Raw genomic sequence first — 18,398 nt, 5'->3', positions numbered from 1 at the left:
GAAGGGTGATTCTGCCCATTTGAAAAGCCAACTGCCCCGTAGTATTTTTCCTGGGCTATCGAATGGGATAGGTCTCGTTCCCGTATCTCAATCAGGAACCGAAATAGCATTGCACATTTTTAAATCGGGAATCGAAGTACATGACGTAAAAGTGCTCCAAAAATTACGTGTGCATGCAAAATTTTAAGTTGTTACGATAACAGGAAGTTTATTTTATTTTGCCCCTAGTAATATTTTCAAATTTTGTTATTTTTAGCGGTTTATATCCTAAATATCTTTTTGCACTTCTTTGATCAAAGGACACTAAGAAGTTGTTTATGAAGAAAAATAAAAGGCAACAATACATTTTATCACTTTATTTAAAAAAAAACTGTAACACAATATCTAGTAGCTATACACAAAAATAATTTCGGAAAAATCACAGTTCTGTGCAGTGGCATCTTCGCTTGACAAACATGCATAATATTAGTGTTTGGAATAACATACGGCCCCTTCCTAAAGGCTCCTCTTCCGAATTGGAACTATCATGAATTGCGTTCTCAACAACGGATTAATACTCGCCTTAACCCAATTATTTTGTACGTTTTCCGTATATTTACTGTGAGAACCAAACCTGGAGACTTAATCCTTAATCCCATTTTGAGTTGGATTTTGCTTATTTTGCAAATAGCAAAATATACTCGATTACTCGTTCGATTCTGCGTTGCTTTTTTCGCGTTCCTCTTCACCGAGCCGGTGTATCTCTTACCTCGTTTTGCCTTACTGTTCCACTGAATCCAAGTTGCCGCAAAGTTGGGTGCTTGGGACCCCACTTGTTCAACGGTTTGGGCAAACCTTTGAATTTCTGGACAAAAATAAAATTCAGAAATAAACCAACCCAGATATTTAAACTCACATCTAACATGATGTGGTGTAACCATCCATTTTAGTGACTGTATAAATCCGGACCACTACTACCATACAACTCCCAACCACTTTGGGTCCTCAACAAATTTATCCTCTGGTATGGTAATCAACTAATCACAGCTCCTGCGAAAATTCTGGTAAACAACAAATAAAGTAACCACCAAATAATCAATCAAACCAATACCAAACGTTTGACAAAATGTGCTCCAAATGAATTTAGATCAATTCAGATTCTATCTTTCCCTTTATTCCTGCGATAAGCACAAACTCTTCAATGTTGTTAAGGAACACTAAAAGAGTGTTCCTGTGATTCTGGTACGAGTTTTATTCCTAAAATTTTTTACAAAATTTGACAGGTTGTCTAGGCAACCAACTATACAAAAGTTTAAATAAAATAATTTTATTAGAATTAAATAAAATCACAATAAAACCAAAATGCGTACTAAGATCACAAAAACGCAATAAAAGTTTTAAATTTTTGGAAAATTTATTTAAACTTCTATATTATTGGTTGCCTGTCTAAACTGTCAAAAATTGCAAGAATTTTATAAAGAATTTTGTAAATGAAAAGAGCGACCTTGGATTCCTGTGAAATTGATGCACATTGTAGATTTAAATTATATTTTAAAATTATGTATATTAAAATAATATTTATAATGTACAGAGTACTGTAATCCCCTGTTTTCAAAAAAATTATATAGATGGCAAAATAAACTCTATAGGTTATCTATGTACAGGTTACTGTCGCCACTGTACAGTGATACTTTGGCATCCAACACCTAGATGTCGCTGCCAACTTTCATTTTATTAACGTATTGCTGTTTCAAAACTGTAAAAACGCTAACGTCACATTTTACCGAAATAAATAAAAATAGATAAAAATGTTAAAGAGTTATGAAAGACAATTGCTTTCTAATGCAAAAGAAATTGTTACAACTTCTATTGAAAAATAAAGCCGATAAAACCTCTACAGAAGTCAAAACGTGTATAATTGGTTGCATAAAACACTAAGTCTAATAATGTACCGGCCTCTCATGCGACACGTGTTACGTGTTGCGGCAGATTTATATTCCTAACCTTAAAGTTTGAAATGAGTACATGTTTCAATTTGGTAAAAACTGTGAAAACAAGAGTAATTTCCAAGTTTGGCAGCTTCGTCAGTACGAGTTTTAGCGACAAATACCTTCTGTGCACAAATGTTGCCCTGTCAGGAACGTTATCTGGGCTGGGGGACATCCTTGAACAAAATTACGAAATGCTAACAGACGACCTGGACAATTGGAACAGAACAAGAACTCGGAACATGTCAATTTGTGGAATTTCAATTGGGGTGATCTGTCATTATTGGTACAATTACCTAGACCGTAAATTACCAGGCTACACAGTTGGCACCGTATGTAAGAAGATCATTGTTGATCAGATTGTCTGCTCTCCTGTGTGCATTGCTACGCTGTTTGTGACTTGTGCAATTTTGGAACGCAAATCGACGAAGGAAGTGGTGAAAGAAATCCAGGAAAAGGCGTGGATTTTATATGCAGCTGAATGGGCTGTATGGCCTGCTGCCCAGTTTATAAACTTTTATTTTCTACCAACTAAGTTTAGGGTGTTGTATGACAATACCATTTCTGTAGGATATGATATTTACACTTCTTATGTAAAACATAAAAAATCAGACAGTGAAAACAGTTGACCTGTGTAGAAATTAGGCAATAAAATTTTAGATTAATACACTTATCTCAGTGCACCTTATCACTTTGTGTAATACGCCTTGTGACAATTTTTTCACATAAATAAACATCAGAAAAACACTTTGTTTTCATTATGTAACCCACAAAGGCATAATTTACATAAATTTTCCTTTTTGAATTTAAATTTTTTATTAGGGACTTTTCGTTCGTGATCGGTTGTTAGAACTGATGGCGGCTTCTTTTTGAACTTTTTCATGGCGTCATTGAAAGTTACTCAAAAGAGAGGTTAAGTTCGGAAAACTTTTATAATTTAACGTTAAGTAGGTGAAAATGAGTGTCTTTCAAGACAATTCGTTAAATGTTGATAACCCCCAAAGCCGGGAGGAGGATGAAGAGCTCGAAGAACAGCGACGACGTCAAGAAGAAGTAAAACTACTCCTAAATTACAAACTTTGCCAATTGGGCTATTCTTTCAGTTAGCTGATTTATTAGCAGATGGGATTCACGCTTTTAATTATGACGACAGTACGATGAATTCATCGGTAACATCAGTAGAAGCAAATGAGCCAAATTATCAAGGGTCATTACGGAACAAAAGTGAATTTAAGTACGAAGGAAGTGGAAAAAGTTTTTTAAACGATGTTACGGACTCAACTATTGAACAGTGTTATAAGGACGCCAGTCAGCAGGAGCAGCTGAAGATTTTATACGATGTTAGAGTCAGGGAAATTAATCGCCTTCAAAAAGATTTCGAAAAATACAAGGAAGAGAAAGCAAAGGAAATTGGAGTACTAAAAAACAAATCGACTCTTGCAGAGGCGGAAATCCGTCACTTACAAATCTCGCTAAGCAATTCTGAAAGCTTATTAGGTCTGTTAACTCATTTGTGCAGCAAATAATAATCATGAATTTTAGTTGAAAAAAACGAAATTATCAACAAGTTAAAGGAAGATTTGGCCTTGAAAGAGTCGAATATCGACAACTTTAAAAAAATTCTAGAAGAAGTAAACGTAATAATAGTAATAAATCCTAATTCTATCCAAAATATTTTAGCAAAACCTAGAAATATGCACATACAAGTCTATGGTCAACGAGTTGCAATTGAAGTTGGCTGATAATAACCCCTTTAGTACAGGGACACGCAAATCAAATTCTGAGGAATTACAAAAAGCTCACCAGGATCAGATCATCAGTCTGGAAACTTTGTATCAGGAACAATCAAAAAAAGCTCAAATTTTGGTACGTGCACAACAGACGCGTCTATTTTTTTGGATTGTATATTATGTTTTAAGGAAAAGGAGAAAACACGTTTGGAGGAAGATTTGAAAAAGTTAATGAAGAGCAAAACAGAAGTGGAGGAGGAAAATAACATGGCCATTATGGCGTTATCCAAAAAACTGCAAAGTGCGCAACAACAATGTAAAGATTTGTTTGTCCTGGGCGAAGCTATAAAAAAAGAAAGTGATCATTTTAAAGGTCTAGGATTTTTATTTCTGATACTGATTCGTGAAATTGTTTTTGTTTGTATGTTTTAGAGAGAATGCAACAAATGGAAGCCAATAAATTTGATATGGCGGATGTCTTTCAAACCAAAAAAATGGTACATCTTCAATAATACGCTTTATAAAACTTGCAATAATCCATTTTTTTATTATTTATAAAGTAGGAATAAATTTAGTCAAGAAAAAAATTTTTGAAATTCTTCGGACGCTACAACCTGTTGATAATAATATGTTATTGATTTTAGGACAAAGAAACAATGGTTGTTCATATGGAAAAATTAAAACGAATGTTGTTAGACAAAGACATTGAAATAAATACGCTGAAAGCTAAATTGAAGTAAAAATTACACGACTTGTTTTTCCAATTAATAAAGTTGACTTTCAGATTTTATGACTCTGACCTAAGCGAATTATTTGAATACAGGCAGATCTTAAGCAAAATGTATTCATGTGAGGTTAAACCATGCAGTAAGTCTGAAATTTTTGGCTTACATCATTTGGACAACGGTAACATTGTAGGTGACAGTGAACATGAAGAACTGATAATTTTCATGCAAAGGCAACTACAGAGTTACCAACAAGCTGTTGAAGATCGTAATAATCAAATAATGAACCTGAATTCGGTAAACAAGGAACTGCAGGAAAAGATTGAGGAAATGATACAGCAAACAAGAAGTGACATTCAAAGCTTGTCGCAGAAATACAGCCTGCCTCAGCTGGAAACAATGAGCAACGAATTAAAAAATGCAGAAGTTACAATCAACAGTTTAAAACAACAATTACTGGAAAATGAGCAAACCCATAAATGTGTACAAGAAGAGTTGAAGAGAGCCGAAGAAGATAAACAAAAACTGTTGGCTCAGTTAGATGAGTTCAGGAAAATAACTGACGAGAACGACAAAGTCAAGACCCAGATTCAGAAAATTTGTCTCAAGCTGGGACTTTCCGAAACCGATTTACTCGAGTCTGACGTTGATGTTCACGAAGTTAATTCAGTAAAGTCCAAATATGGGCAAGTTCACGAACAGTTGCAGCACATTCTTGCCCATCTGGAAGCCACAAGTCCCAGAAGGACAAATTTTGGAATTATTCACAAGATGAAGAAAGACGTGCAAAATTTTCTCAATTCGTTCCACGTCGATAAACTCGAAGCTAAACAAATCCGAGAAAAACTGGAACTTTGGGACAACATGTTGAGCGATTTTATTGAGAGTTTCACACACGGTGTGAAAAATTCCGAATTGAAAGACACTGTTGATGACCTTACAAACGCCAAAACTATGTTAGAGGGTGAAAAATTTGCCCTAGACTATGAGCTGAGGCGCTGCACTAATGAAATTGCCGAAATGAAAAAGGAAATTGCTGCTTTGACTGAAAACAGGAACAATTTGTTGAAAGAATCGGTAGATAATGGGCACACTATTCAAAAATTGAAAGACGAAATTCTCAATTATAAAAAATGTATTAAAGTGATGGAACAAAATAAATTAGAGATTGAAAAACAACTGGAAAACACTCAGAAGCAGCTGAATGATGCAAAACAGGAGACCATAGACTTGCAAAAGACAGTCAATGGAGTAAATGAAGATGTGGTGCGGAAAAAGTTATTCAAAGAGTTGTCAGACGTTGAAAGTGGTTTGGAACAAGATAAAAGAAACAGCGATAGTAGGTTTGTGTTTTAAATTTACTACTCCTATCCCTGAACTTGTAGTTGTGACCAGCGACGTGTTTCAAAAATGTTTGCAAGCACAGCTCTTGAAAACCGAATTGTTGTTGCGTGATCGGTTGCAAGAAGAAAATTCAAAGAAAATGGAAAAAATCGAAGAGGAATACAAGAAAGTCATTCAACAGCGGTCCGATTTGTATCACAAGGAGAAGGAAAAGTGGAAGATTCAGGAAGCAAATTATCGCAAACAGTTTGCTGCAGTTTTGGAGGAATGTGGGCGTAAGATGGAAACTTTAGAAAAGGAAAACATTGAGTTAGCCAAGCGCTTGCACATCCTCATCCAGGAGTGCAAAACGTATAAAAGTAGCAACATCGCGGTTCTGGACAAGTATAACAAACTGGCCACGAACCATAAAAAAGCTTTTGAGGTACCGATTTTTTCTTCAAGTAAGAGCAATTCATCGTTTTATTACAGGATTTAAACAAGCGATGGGCGTCCCTTTTGGAAGCGTATATGTATAATGCAACAAAAATTGAAAAGCAGACCAACAAGAACGTGAAAAATGTCCTGAAAAAAATGGTTTTAAATGACCGAGAGGTAATAACATGCTACGTGTAACGCATTTCTTGTTTATTTAATCAATCTCTATTCCAGATTCAATTAATAGAAAATATTTATAAGGAAAAGATGAAGAAAATAGTTGCTGAGAGGCATAGCAAATCCTGAAAGCTTCATCTTCATTTTCAATATTCTACATGTTTTAATTACAATTTGTATTTTGAACAGTTAAGAAATAAAGAAATATATCTTTGCCAGTTCGTTTTATTTTTATCTGTCCTTTATTCACACTGAGTGATAAGATAACATGCGATAAGTAAATGGAGATAACGTTTTTATTTTGAATTCGGGTGAAAAGAGCGGGTAGAACTTACCGTTCATGACGTGAGGTGCCGCTGCAGTTTCAAATTCGGATCATTAGTTTTCTTCGGCTTTCGAAGCACATGTGAAAAGTTGACGTTTTCCTGCCATTTTCGTGCGTGTTCCGGGTGGTGTAGTTTTTTTTTGCGCGTCTTTTCTGGAAAAATAATCAAAATACACGTAACTATAACCACACATCCCCTCAGGATAGTGAGCTCGTTGTTGGTCATGCGTAGTTTCATACATATGTTTTATTCGATGCATGTGTTGTGTGTTGCGTGAGTCAAAAGATGATTCTGGTAAATTAAAGTGGTGAAAAGTACATTAAAGATTCGATGATGGTCTTGGACCATTTAAAATTTAGTTGTTTTTCAAAAATACATAAGACTTTGTGGATAAAAGCCCCGTGCATACCTAAGAAAGCTTCAAAAGTATTTGAAGCTTTCGAGGCCGTGTTCATGGAACTATGAACCTAGACTCGTTGTCTTTTACCTTGTCACAAATAAGTTATTTAGTTGCATCATTAACCAAAAAGAACTACAAGCAAGTCGTTGCCGAACTCTCAAAGGTAAGAGTAGCGGAAAATTTGAACCGTTGCAAATGCGTGGACTAAAATTATCAGATTGACAAATCGGCCATCTTTTCCATGCCAGCTGTCACGCACAGTTACCGATCGAGCAATGTTGTGGTGAACAAAGGTGTTTTGATTGTTATTATTTTTTTCGTTCACGTTCTTGCAAAATGTCATTCAGATTATCAGAGTGCTTCTTATCACTTAAACAGCTTTTAAATTTGATCAAACGTTCGTTTTATAGTTGGTAACTTTGCATGGTCTGGAGGCGGACCGTCACTTGCTCCAATGTCTATTTTCATCAGTGGACTTTTCTGAATCTACAAGCAAAATAACCGCTCCATCTCCCCAAAATCAAGCATTGTTAGAGCAGTGTTCGAACTTGTTGAACAAACCCTCGCTGCTGACGTCTGTTTGCTACATCACAGACAATCCATTGAGCACCAACAAGGTAACAAAACCGCTTCGGTGGGTCACTTTTTCTGCAGCGGTTCCGTTACAGGCTTTCAAATTCGGACCCCAGTTCTTCCAGCAGTTGAGCAAGTGCCTTCGCCTCTCAGCTGTCCAGGAAGTCGTTTTCGCTCTCGCCCTTCGCCACTCTTCAAACCAGGAAGTTTCGTCTTTAGCCCAGGCACATTTACGGTTAACGGTTCCGACTCTCATCCAGTCGTATATCGAGACTGAAGGCAGCACCCGCCAGCACGAAGGGGGCCTCCACGAGACCACCCCCGAGGTCCTCCACTTGATCCTCTCCGCTGTTCTGAAAGCCCCCAAAGACGTTGGGCTCACCAACAACGCGCACCGGGCGTTTCTCGACACTCTCCAGCGCGACTTCCCCAAAGACCTCGTTCCCGTAGTGTTAGCACCGTTAGTTTACCCCGAACATTGTGAATTGTCGCCGGAAATGTCATCCGAAGGCCCCGGTTTATCCGGGGGCATGTTAGAGACTTCGCTGGCCGATCTGGTGGCTGAGATCGGTTTCGGTTTTACTTCGTCGGTGGAAGAATGTCGGAACAACTTGATGAAGCTTGGGGGACGCGACATCACCCCTGCAACAGTCGCTCGGATCCTTACCGTTATGTGCCGAACACACAGTGGCCTTGAAGATTCACTCAGTCTACAATCGCCAGGCAGTTTTAATAAGGGCAATGAGGGGCGCACTTGGAACGTGGAGGTTTTCGTCCAGGCGTTGAAAGAGGTCGTGCCGAACTTTCAATGGGCCAACACTGTGGCCGAGTTGGACCATCCCGAATTTATTATTAAAGATAGACAAGGACTCATTATTCTAATAAGTGCACTTCGACATGGCCTCCAGACGCTGGGATTCCACCCGGAAACTTTTCCAATTGACCAATTTTATAAGAGATGGACGAACGTCGAGGGGCAGTTCAGTCTCGTTCAACATGTTCTCAAAAATCCAGATGTGTTCTGTTTTGCTGACTATCCCGCGATGACCGTCAGTGTTGACGTTCTCAAAACACCACCGGAACAAGACAGCAAGGAACTGGCCAATTGGAGATCGTTAAATCTGGTCGAGTTGCTCCTGCACATGTCTGAATGTGGCTTGTTCACTTACGTTCAAGAACTGTTCAAATATCCAATGCACAACTGTCCTGATGTCTTAGTCCTCGCATTGTTACAAATACAAGGGCCTGTAACGCTCCTCAGACAAGAATTACTCTCCAACTTGATCCCAATCTTTCTCCTGAATCACCCAAACTCTGCCATAATACTACACCATGCCTGGCACACCACCAACATCAATATCAAATCCATAATAATGCATGCCATGGCCGAATGGTATGTGCGAAGCGACTGCGATCAAACGAGACTGTCCCGAATTCTGGACGTTGCCCAAGACCTGAAAGCCCTCTCAATGCTCCTAAACGCCCAAAACCAACAATCTTATCCGTTCATCATCGACTTGGCTTGTCTTGCATCCAGACGTGAGTACCTCAAGCTGGAAAAGTGGCTCTCGGATAAAATCAGAGAACACGGCGAGCCTTTTGTCCAAGCTTGCGTCAAGTTTTTGCACCGCCGTTGCCCGCAAATCCTGGGCAAAAGTGACGACGCTATGACCAAAGCTTCGTCCCTACCCAACGAAACTTTGACCACGATTATGATTTGTTTGCAATCTTGCATGAACAGCGTCAGTCCCGAGTGCCAAGAGGCGATAATCAACGTCACCACCGGTTGCAGTATTTTACTGAAATCGCGTCAACAGCCGGCTCTTGTTAGGTCCAGGGGCGTTGAAGGCCCGTTCAGTGTTTCGGCAATGTCGGGACAGCTTTACAACCACTCTGCTGTCGATACTATTCCCGGTTTGACCACGAATTTGGCCAGCATGACAATGTCGGGGCCCACTAGTTCGGCGTTTAATTTGCAAGGGGGACTCGGGCCGCTAGTGCAGTCTCCCGGGTCTCCTTCGCGGATTTTGGGTGCTGGTCCTTCAAACAGTCCGTTTCCGATGATGCCGTTGCAACATCAGGGACCAGTAGGGACCAGTTCGTCGCTGGTTTTGGGAGTTAATCAAATCGGGAATATTGGAAGGATGGGCCCGGCTTCGAATATTGATAAAAGCAGGATTCCTGAATATAACTTGTTCCCGGAAATGTCGCCCAACGTATCGAAGGATATTGAAGACGAAGCTAATAGCTATTTTCAAAGGATTTACAATCATCCGCCTCATCCTACTTTGTCCATTGATGAGGTGTTGGATATGTTGAAGAGGTTCCAGGATTCGCACAACAAACGGGAGAGAGAAGTGAGTTTTACCACTTCTTTATATGATAATAATAAAAAACTAATATTGAACCAATTAAATTTACATTAAACTTTGACATTATTTAACAACGTAATGCAACATTTTCAGTCACTTTAGAATTTCAAAAACTAGGGGTTACAGCACGTTGGCGCTCGGGAAAGTAGGAAAAAATTCTATGCAATACTTTAGATAATTTTATAATACTCGAACTAAATTTTTACCAATATCAGTTGAATCGATCACGAGATATTTTGTTCTCGAAAAAAAAATCGTTTGATAAGCAAAGGAGAAGTCAGCGTTTTTTAAATATTTTTTATATTACCGTTAATCTGCGATTTTTGATATTTTGAAGGGTCCTCTCTATCTACACTCCAACATGTACACAAATTACGAATTTTTAAAATGTTGTAAAATGTGTATTTTCTCTTAAAAAAAAATCTTTTCTTTGTAACATATAAAGAATGACATTATTTTATCCGCTGAGGTGGTATTTTTTCGATAAGTCTTTATAACAAAGGCTTATTTTTCTAAAACTGTATGACACTTTTTCTCAGATACGGTTGGCAATATTTAGTCAAGAGTGAACTCATGTAGCCCGTGTAAAATTTCACTCTACCTCCGAACACTTTATTTATAAATTGAGTATTTTTGCATATTTACAAAAAAAAAGAAAAAAAAGACTATGCAACAACATTAGCTAGCCCAAGTTCTTTGAAATCGTTTTTGCAAATTTTTATAAAACAAAGTATATTTTACAAAGTGTGCAAAATATGCTGTTGTTGGTGAAACCCTAAGCAAAGTCTCAAGTTACAAAGACGTTGATGGAACAGGGCCCAGGTAGTGGTTATGAAGGATAAACCCTAAATATTTATTGACTAAATAATAAGGGGCTGTTAACATTGGTTGTAACAATGCCAACAGAATATTTTCACATTTTCTGAGTATTTTTTCGGTTAATATGAAATAACAATAAATGAAGATAATTTTTATTATCCTTGATGTCAGAGTAAATAACATTAATAGCATTAGTTCAGAATAAATCTGTTAAACGCTATAATTCTTGATAACTATTTAATAAATTTATATATCGATAACGTTTCTCTATCTACTTTCACCAAATGACAACACATTGAAAAGAAGCTTCTCAGAATTTCCATCCAAAAGTTTAACCCGAACTTACAAAAGCCGATTTCAAACACCCATCCCTCATTATCCTAAGTAATTTGCATTTTGTGACATACCCTATTGATTTGATAATCTTCGGTAAGTCTTTAAACCTGTCACAGGCAGAGAACTACCCTTTGCAGAAGAACGAAAAACGAAATTTTATCTGAGTAACTAAGTTTACTAATCTCTTATTCTAATTAACTGAAGCAGACATTTTTTGAATATTAATTTATTTTATTGTTTTAAACTGGTCTATTCTGGCTTTTTGTCAAAGGAAAAAGAAAAAGAACGCTTTTATCCAGTTTTTATTACGTTTGCTACGTTTATTTTCCAGGTTTTCAACTGCATGCTGCGAAACCTGTTCGAAGAATACAAATTTTTTCCGCAATACCCGGAGAAGGAACTGTTTATCACAGCCCAACTCTTTGGTGGCATAATCGAAAGGAGCATCGTAACATCTTACGTCGCATTGGGGTTGGCTCTGCGTTTCGTCTTAGAAGCCCTCAAAAAACCAGAGGGATCCAAAATGTATTATTTCGGCATAGCAGCGCTGGATAGATTCAAGAGCCGATTGAAAGACTACCACAAATATTGCGAGCACGTACGAGCCATACCTCATTTTTCCGAATTTCCGTCACATTTACAAGAATATGTCGAGTACGGTTTGCAAAGTGTTGAACCACCAAATAAGCCACAAGGTTCAGTTTTACCCGCCAGTATGGCTTCGATGCTTGCGCCACCAAGCACTCCAGTTTCGCAAGTGTATAAACCGAATTCGACGATAAGTTCGAGTGCCCCGAGCAAGGCAAGTACTACGACCACTAGTACTTTGGGGAGTAGACCATCGATAGCCAATGCAACGAATATTGACACACTTCTGGTCGCCACAGAAAAAGATGAGAAAGTAATTGCGCCACCGGAAGCTCTCCAGGATAAAATTGCCTTCATTTTTAATAACTTGAGTCAACTGAACCTTAAACCGAAGTGTGACGAGTTGCGTGAGCTAGTTTTGGAGGAATACTGGCCTTGGCTATCGCAATATTTGGTAATGAAGAGGGCGTCAATCGAGTTGAATTTTCACGGGCTGTATTCTAATTTCTTGGACACTTTGAATAACAACGAAGTTTACAGAATGGTCACTAAAGAAACGTACAGAAACATCAAAGTTCTGCTACGATCGGATAAAGGAATCGAGAATTTCTCTGATAGATCATTATTGAAGAATTTGGGACACTGGTTGGGCATTTTGACTTTGGCCCGCAACAAACCAATTCTTCAAATCGATTTAGACCTAAAATCACTGCTTGTAGAAGCGTACAATAAAGGCCAACAGGAATTGCTGTACGTGGTGCCATTCGTAGCGAAAGTGATAGAATCGTGCGCTAAAAGCAAAGTCTTCAAGCCACAAAACCCCTGGACCATGGCCATCATGAACGTCCTCGCCGAACTCCACCAAGAGCAGGACTTGAAACTCACTCTGAAATTCGAAATCGAAGTGTTGTGCAAAAACCTCGATATTGACATAACTCAACTGAAACCGACCATGTATTTGAAAGACCCTGAACGCATCCACAAGATCGAGTATCAATTATCTCAACCATCTAAGAAAGAAAACGTTTTAATTCCGTCAACACAAGGCAACATCCCTCAGGGCGCTATAAACGAACCGGAGTTGGTGAACATGATTCCGGGACAGGCGGCTAATTCTCCAGTCACACACAATAACAGTACCACTCCAACTTCGGCATTGTCTGCACCTCCGGAGCCCCGTTTCAGCTATGGGGACATCCAAATTGCCGGAATGACATCTTTTCAGACACACACCGTCGTCAGTCCTTCTATCCTGCTGTTCCAAAACCAGCCACAGTTGAAACCTCTAGTTCGGTCGTCAATTGAACATGCTGTGCAGGAGTGGATCGCGCCTGTTGTTGACCGCTCCATTAAAATCGCTTTGCAAACGTGCGAACAAATCATCAGAAAGGATTTTGCTTTGGATCCTGACGAGGGACGAATGAGACTAGCGGCGCACTTTATGGTCAGGAATCTAACCGCCGGTATGGCAATGATAACGTGCCGAGACCAATTGTTGTCTGCCATAAATACTCACCTGAAACAGGCCCTCTTGGCGAATATTGGTACTCCTACTTTGCAACAAAAGGAGATGATTGAACAAGCGGCCAGTATTATTGCCAATGACAATATGGAGTTGGCGTGTGCCTTTGTTCAAAAAACGGCGGTGGAGAAGGCTATTCCCGAAATTGACAAGCGGTTGATGAGCGAGTACGATCTTAGGAAGATGGCGAGACAAGAAGGACGGTAAGTGAAATTTTAGAGTGCTCTGGCAGGGCAGTATCTACAGTAGATTCAAATACGAATTAACGAAACCTAAAACTCTCTTACTAACATCGTGTCCCTAGTTTTTTTTTAGTTTCGAAGATATTTTGTTATCATTGTTTTGTGTTTTCAGGCGCTATTGTGACGCCATTGCGCTGACTTACCAGGCCGAGCGAATGCCCGAGCAGATTCGCCTAAAAGTGGGCGGAATTTCCAACAGCCAAATGGCTGTGTACGAAGAATTCGCCCGAAATATTCCAGGATTTTTACCGAACGAACGCGATTCGAGCATTTTGATGCAAAAACAAAACTTGGCACCGATTGAAACCCAGATACATCCAACCACACCATTTCCCCTACCACAAGCAGCGGTGCTCAACGATGACTTGACCATAACTTTCGAGAAATTGTGTCTCGAAATCGAACAGTTTGTCCAAGCCACATCCGGACAACCACAATATTCGCACATGAGTTCTAATTTGCTTTTGATCAGAGAATGTCTTCTACATACTTCGAGAAATAGGGATCCGACTCCGCCACAAGCCATGGTACAAAAAGTGAGTGTCAATTTTATGTTTTCGGCGGTTTAATCATTGATTTTTGTGTGTGTAGTGCGTGGAGAGTCTGCAAGATTCCCTTGGTTCGACATTGAGCGAAGCCGACCCTGTTGTTATGCGTTTCAAGGAGATTATAGTTAGAGTTTTGAAATCATTCCAAGATCCGCGTGTTTTCGGACAACAGTGGACTAACAAACTGGTTACGAGATTTTTGACTGAATGTCGTGAAGATTATCGTTACAATATCGACGCTGTCGATACGTTGATCAAGTCTGGTCTTGTTCATGTTCCTCAGTATGATTTGGCACTGGCCCAGTGCATGGAAAACGGCGTGAACTATATGGGAGTCAACTTTGCCATGCAATTGGTCCAGTTGTATCTGATTGACGATCGCAATAACCAGTTTGTGACCGATAATGACCTTTGTAATACGATCGAAATGTTGGCCAAGATACAAACCCACATGAGACAGCCACCTGAAGGTTTGGGCAATATCATCGAGATACTGAGACAAAATCCTGAAACACCGTTCTTTGGAGACCGCGCGCCCGTTGGACCTACTCTTCACATTCACAATGGAATTCTTCAGGTAGGTGTTAAGACATGCATGGCTATTTATTGTGAGGGGTAAACAGCTGACTACAATTTTGTACATCTAACACATTTATTTCGTAAAATACAACCGAACATATTTATTACAGTCGAACTTTGATAACTCGAATGGACAGTTATCAACAAATTTGTGTTATCAGAAATAACTGAAGAAAAAAAAATTAAGATATAAAAACTACATATTTTTAATTAAATGCTCAAATGTTGTTTTGTGCAAAAAAGTTTGATTTTGAAAGACAAATGTCGGTTTATGTTCGATATTTCAAGAAATTCGACTTATCGAAGTTCGATTGTTGGAGTTACTAAATATTATGACTTTTTGCTACGGAATTCGGGTTATCGAAGATCGACTACAATTATATTCACAGCTGAAAAGCACCTACCTATCTCAACTCTGGTCGAATCTTGCAAAAAACACCTCGGAAACTCTTCAAAACGGCCAATGTTTCTCCAAAACTTAGCGGAATTTTTTGAAAATTTTTGGGCTTGTAGGTACAATGTTAGTGCTCAGTTGTTTACTCCTCGGCTGTTTGTAGATTTCCTTCGGTGAAACTTTGCCTTTATGATGTTTCTAAACGATGTGTTTTTTGTGTAGATTAAACGCGACCCGGTTGGGAGTTATGGTTTAAATTTTTTTTCGGGATGCACGGATAGTGATTTCCGGTTTAAGTGAAATGACACGGACATTTTCAAGAAATTGTAACGGCTTTTTTGTTGCCGGATTTTTTACGATTACGGACTGGTAGAGAAGCGTTTTTTAAGAAAATTGTGAGTTTGTAGTCGTGTGTTTGATTACCTTTATAGAGAAAAACTAACCTTTCGATGGGAAAGGTAGTAAATTCTTACAAGTGAAAACTATATTTTCAGTTTTGTTTTTAGTGTTTAGTTTCATTTATTTAGTTAGTTTTGGTTGATTTTGTTTGTTTTTTTCTTGTGTATGACATTGTGAGGTCCAAACGACGTCGTGCAATAAAGAATGTCTACAAATTCTTGACCATCGAAAGGTTGAAATTCAAAAATAAAAACGTGAAATATTTTGTATTATTATAAATTTGTTAAGTGTTTGTTTTTGTCCACAATAAAGCAATGAATAAACGCCTCGGTTGTATTTTTATTCTTTACTCGGAGAAATCTTGCAGATCTTCTCCTTGTTGAACTTGTTGTATATATATGAAATTAACCCATAAAGGTCATTCAAATTGCACTTTTCTGATGTCTAGATTTACAACCGTGTATTTAGAATTTAGATTTTAGTAGTATTTGTTTGTGTTTATTTTGTGTAAAAATTTTACACTAAACTAATTACTTGAAATAAAAAATACAATTTGAATGATGTTTAGTGGAATTAAAGTTGTACTTTGTATGCTTTAAAGAATCTTAGATAAGCGTTTTTCTGTTATTATTTAATGTTGTAAAGTTAATGATAGTGATTATTTTAAGTCCGTTCATAAACGACGAAGATACTCCTTATAGTAAATTTATAGGTGCGCGGGCCGTATCACGATGATCCTCCGGGATTTGTCGAGAAAACCGACTTCCTCTTAAGGGAGTGGATAAGTATCTACAACCAGCCTCAAGGCCGCGACTCAACGAAAGCGTTCGGCGTATTCGTGCATCAAATGAACATGCATGGGATTCTAAAAACCGACGAATTGATTACAAGATTTTTCAGATTGTCCACACAGTTGTGCGTGGAAGCGGTGTACAGAATAATTTCAGATAAGACCAACGCACAGTTACCAACAGTCAGAGCGAAATGTTACAACACACTGGACGCGTTTGTTCGTCTGGTGGCCCTCTTGGTGAAACATTCAGGTGATGCCAATAACACCACTACAAAAATACATCTTTTGAATAAAGTTTTGGGGATCGTCGCCGGCTGTTTGCTCCAAGATCACGACACAAGAACCATCGAGTTCAATCAGCTGCCCTACCAGAGGATCTTCACCATGTTGTTCCTCGAGTTGAACTCCCCCGAACCGGTCTTAGAAGCCATCAATTTCCACGTGTTGAGCGCTTATTGCCACACTCTCCACATCTTGCGTCCGACGAAAGCCGCCGGTTTTTGCTACGCCTGGTTGGAGTTGGTGTCCCATCGAATCTTCATGGGGCGCATGCTAGCGGGGACTCCGCAACAAAAGTGTTGGCCTTTGTACGCGCAACTTCTCATTGATCTTTTCAAGTATTTGTCGCCGTTTTTGAGGAACGCCGAGTTGGCCAAACCTGTCACCATGCTCTACAAAGGCACCTTGCGCGTGCTCTTGGTCCTCCTGCATGATTTCCCCGAGTTCCTATGCGACTACCATTACAATTTCTGCGATGAGATTCCACCAAATTGTATTCAAATGAGAAACTTGATTTTGTCGGCCTTTCCGCGCAACATGAGGCTCCCTGACCCCTTCACCCCCAACTTGAAGGTCGATATGTTGCCAGAGATTGCCTTCGGTCCCAGAATCCTAGCAAATATTCCGATCAACATCACTCCAGCTCAGTTCAGAAAGGATCTCGATTCGTATCTGAAAGCTAGGGCTCCGGTGACCTTCCTATCGGAATTGCGGAGCAATCTTCAGATTTCCAACGAACCTGGCGTGCGTTACAACATCCCCTTGATGAACGCGCTGGTTCTGCATGTGGGCATGCAAGCTATCGCCTATATCAGAGGCAAGGGACACCCCCCGAACATGACCACCATCGCACACAGTGCCCATATGGACATCTTCCAGAACCTCGCCGTGGATTTGGATACCGAAGGGAGATACTTGTTCCTGAATGCCATAGCGAATCAGCTGCGTTATCCCAACAGCCACACGCACTACTTCTCGTGCACTTTGTTGTACTTGTTCGCCGAAGCCAACACTGAAGCCATTCAAGAGCAAATAACGCGAGTTCTTCTGGAGAGGTTGATCGTCAACAGACCACATCCGTGGGGGCTGCTCATCACCTTCATCGAGTTGATCAAAAATCCCACCTACAAGTTTTGGAGCCACGAGTTCGTGCACTGCGCTCCCGAAATTGAAAAGTGAGTTTTCATCCGTTTTTTTTCTTCTGTACGAGACGTTAGAGCCCAGTTCTATTCAAAATAAATGTCGAGTAGCTTTTTAAACTTCATTCATTTCACATGCGAGTTAGAAGTGAATTTAATTTTTAATTGGGACTTCTTAGGCGACGAAATTGCGTTATCGATTTGCGGACTGCGCTCTCGTGGATTAAAAGTTTCCACTCTGGTGGAATTCAACTTAATCGTCTTGTACAAAGACAATTATTATCTTCCTATTCTGTGTATTTTTGTTTTCTTTCAAGTATCGCTAGGTCAACCCTGATTGAGAGAAAAAGCTATCGGTTTGGTAATTTTAGTTTTGTTGCAGGTTATTTGAGTCGGTTGCCAGATCATGCATGGTGCAGAAAACAGCAGTGCAAGCCCAAGAAAATGAAATCCAAGAGTGATAACATGTCTTTGTGATTTGTATATAATGAAATGGTTACATATTGTGAACTCGAATTATTTTAATTTGCTTTTTATTAATTTTCTTTCTGGTATTATGCGATTAATTAATTTCCTTTATAGGTATAAGGATAGATGTAGATATAGCTCTGTAAAAATTAGTTATTTTTAAGAAATTTTCAAGTATTTGTAATTACTATAAATATGTGGATGTATTAAATGGTTTTCAATGTTTTGAAGAAAGCACGACAGTGTTTTATTTCTTTATCC

The 18,398-nt window shown here is 39.0% G+C and overlaps 3 protein-coding genes and 1 long non-coding RNA gene across 7 annotated transcripts; 3 read left to right on the top strand and 1 right to left on the bottom strand.

Annotated features, from left to right (window-relative positions):
* Positions 1 to 341: 341 nt before the first annotated feature.
* On the bottom strand, positions 342 to 7,314 carry LOC103312338 (uncharacterized). 2 transcript variants are annotated; one of them, XR_001574582.2, is made up of 5 exons: positions 7,174 to 7,314; positions 6,696 to 6,838; positions 1,091 to 1,236; positions 896 to 1,040; positions 342 to 844 (listed from the first exon to the last, which is right to left on the bottom strand). It is a non-coding gene; the product is annotated as an uncharacterized LOC103312338 (long non-coding RNA). The 2 variants fall into 2 exon arrangements; XR_010335702.1 differs by having other exon boundaries at positions 1,091 to 1,196.
* LOC663699 (mpv17-like protein 2) lies at positions 1,830 to 2,714 on the top strand. Its single transcript, XM_008192743.3, has one exon. The coding sequence runs from the start codon at positions 1,997 to 1,999 to the stop codon at positions 2,594 to 2,596; it is 600 nt and encodes a 199-aa protein (XP_008190965.1). The 5' UTR covers positions 1,830 to 1,996; the 3' UTR covers positions 2,597 to 2,714.
* LOC663724 (putative leucine-rich repeat-containing protein DDB_G0290503) lies at positions 2,851 to 6,574 on the top strand. The gene is made up of 12 exons (XM_969759.5): positions 2,851 to 3,020; positions 3,071 to 3,464; positions 3,510 to 3,598; positions 3,648 to 3,833; positions 3,887 to 4,070; positions 4,130 to 4,194; positions 4,342 to 4,433; positions 4,482 to 4,564; positions 4,616 to 5,761; positions 5,808 to 6,190; positions 6,238 to 6,360; positions 6,418 to 6,574. The coding sequence occupies exons 1-12, from the start codon at positions 2,925 to 2,927 to the stop codon at positions 6,487 to 6,489; spliced, it is 2,913 nt and encodes a 970-aa protein (XP_974852.2). The 5' UTR covers positions 2,851 to 2,924; the 3' UTR covers positions 6,490 to 6,574.
* Positions 6,833 to 18,374, top strand: Not1. 3 transcript variants are annotated; one of them, XM_008192742.3, is made up of 9 exons: positions 6,833 to 7,249; positions 7,497 to 7,703; positions 7,755 to 10,016; positions 11,518 to 13,499; positions 13,651 to 14,074; positions 14,130 to 14,663; positions 16,171 to 16,501; positions 16,547 to 17,705; positions 18,052 to 18,374. In XM_008192742.3, exons 1-9 carry the CDS (start codon positions 7,148 to 7,150, stop codon positions 18,128 to 18,130), a joined length of 7,080 nt encoding a protein of 2,359 aa, XP_008190964.1. In that variant the 5' UTR covers positions 6,833 to 7,147; the 3' UTR covers positions 18,131 to 18,374. The 3 variants fall into 3 exon arrangements, with proteins under 3 accessions (XP_008190964.1, XP_008190963.1, XP_064215563.1); XM_008192741.3 differs by having other exon boundaries at positions 16,171 to 17,705; XM_064359493.1 differs by having other exon boundaries at positions 7,497 to 10,016; positions 16,171 to 17,705.
* The last annotated feature ends 24 nt before the right edge of the window (positions 18,375 to 18,398 follow it).

The sequence above is a fragment of the Tribolium castaneum genome, chromosome 1 (genome assembly GCF_031307605.1).
Source record: "Tribolium castaneum strain GA2 chromosome 1, icTriCast1.1, whole genome shotgun sequence".
Classification (NCBI taxonomy): domain Eukaryota; kingdom Metazoa; phylum Arthropoda; class Insecta; order Coleoptera; family Tenebrionidae; genus Tribolium; species Tribolium castaneum.
Note: the sequence above shows the minus strand (reverse complement) of the source record. Positions and strands in the feature narration are given on the sequence as shown.

Bases quoted from the DNA above. Each gene is read 5' to 3' on its own strand.
- LOC663699 (XM_008192743.3), top strand. From the start codon at position 1,997: ATGAGTACATGTTTCAATTTGGTAAAAACTGTGAAAACAAGAGTAATT.
- LOC663724 (XM_969759.5), top strand. From the start codon at position 2,925: ATGAGTGTCTTTCAAGACAATTCGTTAAATGTTGATAACCCCCAAAGC. The intron at 3,599-3,647 runs GTAAACGTAATA...AAAATATTTTAG, and splicing joins TTAAAAAAATTCTAGAAGAA to CAAAACCTAGAAATATGCAC. The intron at 4,195-4,341 runs GTACATCTTCAA...TATTGATTTTAG, and splicing joins TCTTTCAAACCAAAAAAATG to GACAAAGAAACAATGGTTGT.
- Not1 (XM_064359493.1), top strand. From the start codon at position 7,148: ATGAACCTAGACTCGTTGTCTTTTACCTTGTCACAAATAAGTTATTTA. The intron at 7,250-7,496 runs GTAAGAGTAGCG...TTCGTTTTATAG, and splicing joins TCGTTGCCGAACTCTCAAAG to TTGGTAACTTTGCATGGTCT. The intron at 13,500-13,650 runs GTAAGTGAAATT...TTGTGTTTTCAG, and splicing joins ATGGCGAGACAAGAAGGACG to GCGCTATTGTGACGCCATTG.